This window comes from Thalassophryne amazonica, chromosome 23 (genome assembly GCF_902500255.1).
Source record: "Thalassophryne amazonica chromosome 23, fThaAma1.1, whole genome shotgun sequence".
NCBI classification, from domain to species: domain Eukaryota; kingdom Metazoa; phylum Chordata; class Actinopteri; order Batrachoidiformes; family Batrachoididae; genus Thalassophryne; species Thalassophryne amazonica.
The window spans coordinates 9475277-9487447 of NC_047125.1; the positions used below are offsets into that span (position 1 = coordinate 9475277).

General features: G+C 38.3%; 1 protein-coding gene across 1 annotated transcript in view; it reads right to left on the bottom strand.

Moving 5' to 3' along the window:
* Positions 1-2459: 2459 nt before the first annotated feature.
* Positions 2460-12171, bottom strand: part of LOC117505375 — a 52622-nt gene continuing 42910 nt past the window's right edge. The window contains exon 9 of the mRNA XM_034165019.1: positions 2460-3783. Coding sequence (XP_034020910.1) covers positions 2609-3783 — 1175 coding nt within the window. The 3' untranslated portion in view covers positions 2460-2608. The remainder of the gene's footprint in view (positions 3784-12171) is intronic.

Sequence of the window (12171 nt, forward strand, 5' to 3'; positions counted from 1 at the left end):
AACAGAAAAAAGGGGAAATTTCACACTTTTATAGTTATCTTTACAATGAAAGTGTGTTAAGAAATTTGTTCTAGTAGTCTATGATGACTTTTTCACCTTTTTTCAGCATCATTATATGCAAATATTGCCGTTTTGTGCTTGTCCCACACCCAGACTTTTGATCTTCAATGATAAAAATGAATGGTAAAGAAACATTTCTTCTGTTTTAAAATCTCTCTGAATAAAATATCAGTAAAATAATCAAAACATAATTGGGGTATTCAATGTCATACAACTGTTGTGATTTTTTTTTTTTTTTTTTAAACAAAATGTAGTTGTCCCACACTACTGCCGTAATTTCCACAACACTGTAATGTCCCTAAACAGTTTGTATGAAAGATTGTTTGGGTAGTTTCTATGGCGATAAACAGTGACATCAGAGCACATGTATATAGCGCCAAATCACAACAAACAGTTGCCCCAAGGTGCTTTATATTGTAAGGCAATGGTGTGGTGGAAATTACATTTACAAGGCCAATAGTGCCCGTAGTTAAAGAATCACCCAGGTACGTGAGTGGATGAGGAACTAGTCAACCTGACTTCACATCCCACTCATGCTACCTGTCTGTGTTGTTGGACAAGACAATCTCATGTAGGTCTGTTTTGTGCTTATACAGTACAAGTTATAAATAAGACCATCTTATTTGATTCCTCAGTCATTGTAAATGCATCTAAATTTGTTACTTCAGTCTATTAATGGTTGATAACTTGCAATATGTCAGTCATGATCATTTTTCAATAAAACGTTTGTTGTATTGGTTCTAAATCTGTAGAATGTCCCTGTCTCTACTCAGAAGATCAATTTAGAGAATAACAAAGGTTTACAAAAAGGACCTGAAAGAGAATTGCAGTTGTGGATGTAACCAGCTGTATAACACCTGTTGTTGGATAATGTTGAAAGAACAGATGAGCCATTTGAAACTGATGGCTGCCCATATTTATTTGAACCAACTACAGCGACAACCAGCTTGCAGCCTGGAAGTGCATAATTTCAGTCCATAGTGCGTAATTTGTGCAACTATGCAATTTTTTAAAAATTCAACACTGAAATGAAGCATTGTTCTGTATTTTTCACAAACAATTTCACCCTGAATTTCAACTGCGTGAACATTATAAAACAAAGTATTTCAACGTGGAAAGTTGGGAATAGAAAACATACATACTTAATGAAAGGCATCAGAAGGATGTACAAGTAAATATATCTATGTCTGTATTAATGTTTCTGACTATGTATGAATTCATCACATGACCAAAATCTAATCAGATCTGTAGCTAGCCATTCAAATAATATACACACCAAATTTGATCTAAATAGGCTTCTTGCTTGTGATATGCACTAACAGCAAAAGAAAAAAAAAGGGGGGAAAAAAAGGTGTTTTTCAGAAATGTGTTTTCCTTTACTTTGACCTGTGACCAAATTACTTGAATACATATGTAATCACCTCTAGTTACATCTATCAAATCATATTAAGAAATTTTATCTTGGCTTCTTGGTTGTTGAGACGCACAAAAGTTGTTTTAAAATGACGTTTTCCTTGACATCTGATCAAACTAGTCCCAAATCTAATAACCTCTAAATATCTATCCAGGCAATATTACTACCAAGTTTGAAGGAAGTTCATATGACCGTTTTTGAGTTATTTTATCCACAGACAGACAAATGAAAATAACATCCTGCAATCACTTCGCAGACGTGCAGTGTAATAAATCAGAAATGTATAAGGAGCTCTTTGATTAAGATGCAAAATGATATTGCAAGTGTTGGAACACATTTTATTTTTTCAACCCATTTCTTCTCAGTTCTATGTTCTATGTTCATTCAGCTTCTCTCTCTGTTATTCACAATATTTACTTAGCAAATATTACAGGTTGATTGACCTTAACTTGAGATGCACAGCAAAGCTTGGGTAAAGGGAAATCAGGGATTTTAACTATTTAGGATAAGTCAATTCGATTTAAAATAAGACATTTTTAAAGGGTCTGCCAGATAATTTATTTAGTTTTCAAACTTGCAGAATGTCTTGTAGCCTGAGGTTTTTAATTAGGGCTGTGAAGAATTAAATTTTACATATTTTTTTATTTCTTTAGTGCATCGAGATATAAATTATTTCTGCTTTGCACTTTAATTCGGCTGTTTTGTTTTGATGCCACTTCAATATAAAAACGATGCATATTTTCTTTTTTGGAGCAAGCGGTGAGATTTCATCACAGCAGGGTAAAGAATGACCGGACCAGTTTGCAGTGGTTCTGAGCGCAAGACACGTCAACATAAATTAACTGTTCTACTTGACTATTTGAAGTATAAAATAAAAAATAAAAAAAACACTTCAACATGATGGGCAGGAAGTATAAAGTGTCATTTACACAATATGCGTTTGAATAGACTAATTTGTTACCTTGTATTCAGTTACCAATTTATGTTTGATTAATTTATTAACCCCCACTTCTGTCATTCAGCTAAAATATTTTCAACTTGTCCTGTTATGCTTGCTATGACATTATGATGCTGATGTCAGAAATGATATTTTGAAAAGGAAAAGGTTAGAATTCTGCTGAAACTAGAAAAATCTCACACCTGACTTAAAGATGGTTCCCCTCCTTTATGAATTTTCATGTGTGTGATTAGATGACTCTTTCTCCTAAATCTTTTATCACACTCACAACAGCCAAATGGTTTCTCACCTGTATGAATTTTCATGTGTCTGATTAGATTTCCCTTCTGACAAAATCTTTTATTACAGTCAGAACATGCAAACGCTTTCTGTCCTGTATGAATTTTCATATGCGTGTTCAGAGTGCACTTTCCTCCAAATCTTTTACCACATTCAGAACATCTAAATGGTTTCTCTCCAGTATGAATTTTCATGTGTGTATTCAGATGGCACTTTCTCCCAAATCTTTTATCACACTCAGGACAGCTAAATGGTTTCTGTCCTGTATGAATTTGCATGTGTTTGACCACATCGGCCTTGTGTCCAAATCTTTTATCACACTCAGTACAAGCAAATGGTTTATGTCCTCTATGACCTTTCACGTGTCTGATCAAGTTGCTCTTTCTTCCAAATCTGTTGCCGCACTCCCAACAGCTAAATTGTTTCTGACCTGTATGAATTTGCATGTGTGTGACCAGGCTGCTCTTTCGTCCAAAACCACTGCCACACTCAGAACATTTAAACTGTTTTTCCGTTGCTGGCTTTCCTGTTTGTTGCTTTAAAGGGTTTATGTGATGACATGGTTTTCCATATTCAGAGCAATTACAGTTAAAACCTGATGAAAGGTTTTCTGTCTGTTTCCAGTCATAACTGTCATCAGTCTCAGAACAGTCTGAACTCCAACCACTGGTATCTGGTTGTAAAGGACTACATGGACCTAAGTTGATAGGTGATAGTGGTCCTCCATAGTCCTCTTCAGCTTGTTCTGTCAGTGGTACATCTGAGCTGTAGCACCTGTAGCAGTTTACAGTTGAGCTGCTGGCGACAGGCTCAAGATGTCTGCTCTCATCACTTTGGACGTGATGAGCTTGTGATGACTGTGGCTTTTCAACATCATTTTCAGTCAGTACAGGTCCACCATTGAAAGAGAACTCAATGATATCATCCTCATCCAGCTGGTGAAGATCCTCTCCCTGCTGACTTATCCAGACTTCCTTTTGTTTGTCTTTCATCTCCTCCTGATCAACACTCAGATTCCACTCCGTCTGTTCAGGGAAACTTTCTTCTTTAGTCCACATCATCTGTTCAATGTCTGAAAACAACAACAACAAAGTAATTAAACTGATAAAGTTTAGAGCAAAATTTAAATTAAATTAGAGAACGGATGGAGCTGATGGGATTAAAATATACACCAGCAGCGTTTGTTTTCCATTTCACACTTTCTTGAACTACAACAACTGAATTTAGAATTTTTGCAACTTTGGTGATTAGTCCAACTGAGTCCAACACAGGCAAAAACTTTAACAGAATCCAACTGGACAGAAGTGATTTGATTTATCACAGCTGCGTGTAGTGTGAGTTCCTTTTAAATTCATTACAGAGTTCAGCACACAGTACAGTAGCTGTCCATTCACAAATCATGTCCATGTGGGAGCAGGCTGGTGGGTTAACAGCAGAAGATCAAAACACCACAGGAACACAGCCCATGAGGCATCAGTGTCCATAAGAAATAGCAATTAAGCTAACCAGAGCTGCAGGCAGAGCACAGTCACTAAACACATCAGCAAACAGTCCAATTATCAGCACACAAGGTTTGGGAAACATAAGGAGGCTGTGGGTGTCGGCAACAGGACAGCCGTGGAAAACCACATAAGGAAACAGACAATCTGGCACTAAAATGAGGGACTGGGATGCCTACATAGTGTGTGACTCAAACAGGAAATGAGCATGCACATGAAATTAGAAGCCTGAGTGGCTAAGTAAGTAAAGTAATGGAAAGTAAAACAGGAGCAGCTGTATCAAAGTGCAACTACAAGGAGAAAAAAACATGGAAAACTTGCTCAAAGATGGTATAAGGTCAATGTACAACTCGTACCCGATCCGTGGTTAAAAAAAAAACCCAAAACCCAATAAAACCAAAAACTTAATTGGCCCCCAGAAAAACTGTGATGGAGACATACAGTCTGTCCATTTTGAATTGCGATCATCTCCCAAAGTCTGTCAAATCTTTGTTTTAAATGAGTGATGGTGATACCATACAAAGTCAACTACTGCATGGAAGAAATAATGACCTTTTGCACAAAAAACAAACAAGTGTACAAATAGGAACCAGATAACGTCAAGGATTACAATTAATATTTCAGAATAATTTGTTTACTTGTGTTTGTTAAACATTCACCAGATAATATTCGACAGTGTGAACCAGTAATGGAATTATGCATCATGATAAGTATTGAATCGTGATATGTATTGTATCAGGGTGCCAGCGTATGGTTACACCGCTAGTCCAGAGTCTAAATACTATCAGATGACAACAAATGTTGTCCCTGCATTGAGCCTTTCTAGAAAATGGTAAATAAATGGACTGCATTTATATTGTGCTTTTCCATCTGCATCAGATGCTCACAGCGCTTTACAATTATGCCCCACATTCTCCCATTCAAACATACACACTCACACACTGATGTTATGGTGCTGCCATGCAAGGCACTCACTACACACCAGGAGCAACTTGGTGATTAAGGACCTTGCCCGAGGGTCCTTAGTAACTTTCCAGTCAGGCTGGAATTTGAACAGAGGATCCCTCTGGTCTCAAGGCCAATGCTTAACCACTAGATCATCACCTTCCAGAAAGCTATTAAATAATAACCCCACAAACACAACTCTCAGTTTCAAGCCTCTTTTCAGATTTCCACCACACAATACACAAGTATAACTGATATTAAAGAAGAACCAAAGACAAGGACCATTCAGATTCACCTTCACTAACCAGGGGTACAGACAATATGTTTGGGCATAAGCAGGCACGCACATAACTAGTACTCATGGTGCTTGTGTGTGGTAAAAATAAATGATGTGCAGCAAAAAACATAATGGAAGCACTTCATAGGAGGAAAGCAATGACATTGTAGAAAATGTGTTGTGCCGCCTGCTGTGCATCAATAATGTTTAGTACACATGAGCATGATGGTACCAATTATGTGCACCCCTGGGTCGAAGCGAAATTCTACACTGGCACATACAGGGTGCATGTGCACCCACTCTTTTCTTCAAAGTTTAAGGCCAGACATCCTGGTAAAGCATGCCCACAGAAGAGGAGAACAGGTCAAACGTGGCCTGCAGGGCACCAGTTCAGTAACCCTCATTCATGTGCTGCAGAACAGCGGACTTGCTGTCCCACGAACCACCACTCATGTTAAGAATCAAAGTTTTATACCTTTTTTAATGACAGTTTGGCTTTAGCAGCGCCAATGCCCGGTGAGAAACGGGACTTACTGAAGTGACATCAACGGAATGCACACTTTCAAGAAAAATGTACATTACAAAAATATATTTGGAGCAGATTTCAGATTCTGATGACTCACACCTTCTACTGAAAGCCCTGACTGCACTGATTTGGGCAGCAGGGGGAGTGTTTAACATCACACAGCTGTCAGATATGGAGTTAAATTTGTCTCAATACCTGCAAATGCACAGAGGGTGATCTACAATTATTCCTTGATTTGCACACGTGTTTTGCAATCAACAAAAACAAATTTCTGATTTGTAACTTGTGTTGTTTTTTACAAATATATGTGTAGTTGTAAATATATCGTTTATTTCTTTAAAAAAAAAAAAGCATTTGCAAAACTGAAAATTTTGCATGTGAAGAGTGAATTAGCATTTGATCACCGATTACACACATTCAACACAACATTGGAGAACATAACGAAGGAATCATATCCTTAAACCTAGTTACAGCGCTTTCCGGAAGACTTCTACTGTAATGAAACTTATTCCCCACTGCTGGGTAGTCCATTAAAGTAAATGTTATTAAGAAATGATCAGACAGAAGGGGGTTTTCAGGGAATACTGTTAAGTCTTCAATTTCCATACCATAAGTCAGAACAAGATCTAAAGTATGGTTAAAGTGGTGGGTGGACTCATTTACATTTTGAGCGAAGCCAACTGAGTCTAATAGATTAAATGCAGTGCTGAGGCTGTCATTCTCAGCATCTATGTGGATGTTAAAATCGCCCACCATAATTATCTTCTCTGAGCTAAGCACTAAGTCAGACAAAAGGTCTGAAAATTCACAGAGAAACACACAGTAACGACCAGGTGGACGATAGATAAATAAAACTGGTTTTTGGGACTTCCAATTTGGATGGACAAGACTAAGAGTCAAGCTTTCAAATGAATTAAAGCTCTGTCTGGGTTTTTGATTAATTAATAAGCTGGAGTGGAAGATTGCTGAACGGGTTGGTGGTGTACAGGGGCTTCTGTTTAGGACTACGCTTCCTCCTCACAATCACCCACCCGGCCTGCTTTCCCGGCTGCTCGGGATCTGCTGGGGGACAGCTAACGGCGGCTAAGCTACCTTGGTCCGCACCAACTACAGGGGCCGGGCTAGCTGTAGGATTTTCCAAGGTGTGGAGCCGAATCTCCAATTCGTCCAGCCTGGCCTCCAAAGCTATGAATAAGCTACACTTATTACAAGTACCATTACTGCTAAAGGAGGCCGAGGAATAACTAAACATTTCACACCCAGAGCAGAAAAGTGCGGGAGAGACAGGAGAAGCTGCCATGCTAAACCGGCTAAGAGCTAGTAGCTGCACTAAGCTAGCGGATTCCTAAAAACACACAAAGTGAATAATGTGTAAATAATTTAGAAGTGTTTCAGCAGAGGGAGTGCTTTAGTTAAGGCACGTGAAGATTACACTGTGAAACAAATTGTTATCTAGATCAATCTAACTACGCAGATTAAACAGCTAACAGATACAGCAAAACACCGCTGTGCTCTGGAACAGGAAGTGATACAATACCGCAGTGAGAGACAACCACCAGTAGAGGCACAATGAATGAATGAATGAATGAATGAATATTCATAGCAAATGTTGAAATGTTTTTGATATTAGACAAGAAATATATTCCTGAAAATATAAGGAAATAGGAAAACCGCGCTGTGCTATTTTCTTTGTGTGATTACTCGATAGTTCAAAAAAAAAACAAAAACTACATTATTTGAAGTTGAGACTTTTCTTGCAGGTATACATTAACACTTAAAAAACTGTGTAGCTTTAATTTGTAAAAATAAAATTAGGTTGAACAATTTGCAAATATAAAATGTTCACTCAGCTCGACATTGATTCCACATCCTGCAGCTATCGGCTAAGTTTAACTGACAAACTTCAGCAGAGCACTAACGTCATGTATAATTTTTTTTTAATTACTCACTCACCTCAGACAAATTTGCAGAAGCTTCATTAAACTCAATCTTGTAGTTATGACTCGCAGACTACAGTTAAAATCTCAACTGTATGCTAGCGGTGTTAGCACCCATTAACTCCACTTGATGTATGATTACTGGGAAAAAAAAACAAAACAAAAAAACACACAGCTCATAACTTTTAAATGTCCACAACAAAGTAAACCGTTAGGAGAACCACTGCGCAGTCCCCAAAAATATGATTTAATAGATTCCCTTAACCGAAAACAAAAATAACCCTTCTTTGGAGCTTATTGGTGGCTTGCAAACCAACATGCAGTGTTACTGCCACCAACTGTTTGGGCGTGGAACTGAAGGAATGTATTCTGATGTATGTTATAAAAAACAACATGGAAATGTTCACCACCTGAGTAAAAACCCAGATTTCTGGTAATTTCTGGAAACTTTCATCACTGGTATATCACTCTGCTGGGAGACGTTTTTTCAGCAACTGTTTGGAGTGATGCCTGTGTCAGAGACCGAACAGTCCCTCCTTAAAAATTGGTCCACCCTGTCTTCACTGTGCATGCGTCATTTGGGACCACAGCAGCTCATCTGAGACAGTCTACACCCAAAGTGATCAAAGGGAATAATGTAATTATTAACCATCAGATGACAAGGTAAAACCTCTTAAATCATTCTAAAGTCAGTTTTAAGCAGAAATGAGTCGCTACTGACGCTTTGAAATGACGGCGGCACAGTGAACGCAGCAGCCGCTTGTCTAGCTGCTGTGGTGCTCTGATCGCTTCCCCCGTCTTTTATGATGAAATAATGCTTAAGTTATGTGGAAATGACTGTTGCACAAAAGCTTCAGATATCTGTCGCTGAGATAGATGATGAGTGAAGTGTAGTTTTAAGCAGAAATGAGGTGATAATCGGTGAACCGTGGCTGACGCACAGAAATGACACATGCGCAGTGAAGGCAGGGCGGACTGATTTTTGAAGGGGGGGGGAGCGTTCGGTCGACTTAGTGGGGAAATTAGTGCAGGAAATCCAATATGGCGACAGTATAGTCTATGGGACAGGAAGGGAAATATTTCAAGTTGAGACTGTGGCTGTTTCTGCAGATGTACCCATAAAGAGAGTAGAGAGTTGTGCAAATTTAGTTCCTGTTATTACATTGGATAACAGTAAAATTGAGGGTGCCCCACTGGCTGTTTCTGCAATGTCAAATATTCGGTGTCTGTTACCTTCATCCTGTGCGGAACTTCACAAACCCTTAGGCATCTTTGGAACCACCCCAAATCCCAACAGTCAAAATGCCAACCCTAGTGAAGCCCTTAGTTCGAGTCTCATTAACATAAGGTCACTGTCCTCAAAAATCACTGTTGATAAATGATCTAATTACGGAACATCGCCTAGATATGATTGGTTTATTTGAAACATGGCTGAAACCTACTGCTGTCCTGCCCTTAAATGAAGCCACATGCTTTGTATCACAAGGCGAGGTGGAGGTGTTGCTCTAATTCATAAATCTGGGTTCATCTTACTGGCTCTTGGGGGTCTAAAATATAATTTGTTTGAACATTTGACACTCTGCTTTGCCAAGATCCTACATATAGCCAGTGGTGGGCACAGATAACCAAAAAATTAACTTCGATAACAGATAAGATAACTGAAAAGTTATCTTTGATAAAGATAAACCGATAAACCACCCAAAAATGTATCGGAAGTTGCAGATAATCAATAACTGATAAATTCCGGTGTTGTCTATGGGACATTTGCAGTTACTAAAGAGCTGAAATTGATTAACACGATCGCTTTTGAAAGCATCAAAAGCAGTAAAAGACCTAAAGAATAAGCAAGAATGTTTGACCATGCTGCCCCCTGCAGGAAGCAGCACAGACAAATCCTGAGAGCACCCACGAAATCAACTCTTTACTAATCAGAATCATTTTTCTTTCAACATTCTGCCCCTGCTGGAAGCTCCTGTTTACAACAGTGCTCCCACCACAGAGGCACACCAAGAGCAGCCATAAGGCCAGCTCCCTATCAATTTCAACACTCCGGTCAGGCGGAGGTCTTGAAAAATAAAGTCATACTAACTTATGGTTTTTTGAAAATACTGATAGAATAACTCCATTAATGTCAATTCTGTCATTTGTACAAAGTTAAAATATAACATATCTTTTAATGTTGAATAAGGCACTAATTCTGAGGTTTTGTAACAAACACAGACCGCAAAGCATTCTGGGTAAAAGTGCTAAACAGTGATTGGTTCAGTAATCCATTATGTAAACCAACACGTTAATGTGACGTGTGTTGGTTTAAAGATAAATGTGCTTTTGTAAAATATTCCATTTTTATTTATAAAAACAGGCATTTTTACGGTGCCCTGGAAGTGTCATCGCAATTGCATGTTTTAAAACTTTTATGATGTTGTAAAACGTGCACTCAGTATTAGTAAGTAAGTAAATTTATTTATATAGTGCCTTTCACATGTTGTCGGGTATTTGTAAAACCGAACAGCTTACCCTTTCAGTATGGGGAAAAAACTTCATCCATACTACGTCGTAAAAAAAAAAAAAAAAAAAATTCATCCACATCGATGTGTTGTAATTAGTCTGCCAAACCTTTGGGTGGCGGTACTGATTAAAATGCTATCCAATCAGGAGCCTTATTCTCTTGTCGTCACTTCCACAAAAACTAAAAACATGGCGCCAACCTCGTTCGTGTGGACCAATAAGGAGTCGGAATTACTTCTAACCATAGTTTTAGAATACAAAGTTAACATATATGCACACAAAAAGCGCCTGGACAATGGACAATACCAACACTTTGAGAGCAGCCATGTACCCAGACGTTTAATACTGCCATAAACACTCCTGGCCAGTAGATGGCAGTAGCGGCCTTGGAAAAAATGTCAAACAAAATTCCAGATAATCCGTGTCTGCTACATTTAAGATGCGTGGAATTTAACAAACGCAAATACACTAACGTCTATAAACCCAGAGAATATACAACCCCTGGCAAAAATTATGGAATCACCGGCCTCTGAGGATGTTCATTCAGTTGTTTAATTTTGTAGAAAAAAAGCAGATCACAGACATGACACAAAACTAAAGTAATTTCAAATGGCAACTTTCTGGCTTTAAGAAACACTATAAGAAATCAAGAAAAAAAAAAGATTGTGGCAGTCAGTAACGGTTACTTTTTTAGACCAAGCAGAGGAAAAAAATATGGAATCACTCAATTCTGAGGAAAAAATTATGGACTCACCCTGTAAATTTTCATCCCCAAAACTAACACCTGCATCATATCAGATCTGCTCGTTAGTCTGCATCTAAAAAGGAGTGAACACACCTTGGAGAGCTGTTGCACCAAGTGGACTGACATGAATCATGGCTCCAACACGAGAGATGTCAATTGAAACAGGAGAGGATTATCAAACTCTTAAAAGAGAGTAAATCATCACGCAATGTTGCAAAAGATGTTGGTTGTTCACAGTCAGCTGTGTCTAAACTCTGGACCAAATACAAAAACATGGGAAGGTTGTTAAAGGCAAACATACTGGTAGACCAAGGAAGACAGTGTCAAGACAGAAAACTTAAAGCAATATGACTCAAAAATCGAAAAATGTACAACAAAACAAATGAGGAACGAATGGGAGGAAACTGGAGTCAACGTCTGTGACCGAACTGTAAGAAACCGCCTAAAGGAAATGGGATTTACATACAGAAAAGCTAAACGAAAGGCATCATTAACACCTAAACAGAAAAAAACAAGGTTACAATGGGCTAAGGAAAAGCAATTGTGGACTGTGAATGACTGGATGAAAGTCATATTCAATGATGAATCTCGAATCTGCATTGGGCACGGTGATGATGCTGGAACTTTTGTTTGGTGCCTTTCCAATGAGATTTATAAAGATGACTGTCTGAAGAGAACATGTAAATTTCCCACAGTCAATGATATGGGGCTGCATGTCAGGTAAAGGCACTGGGGAGATGGCTGTCATTACATCATCAATAAATGCACAAGTTTATGTTGATATTTTGGACAATTGAAAGGATGTTTGGGGATGATGAAATCATTTTTCAAGATGATAATTCATCTTGCCATAGAGCAAAAACTGCAAAAACATTCCTTGCAAAAAGACACATAGGGTCAATGTCATGGCATAGGGTCAATGTCAATGAGCAGATCTGATTTGATGCAGGTGTTAATTTGGGGGATGAAAATTTACAGGGTGATTCCATATTTTTTTCCTCTGCTTGGTCTAAAAAAGTAACC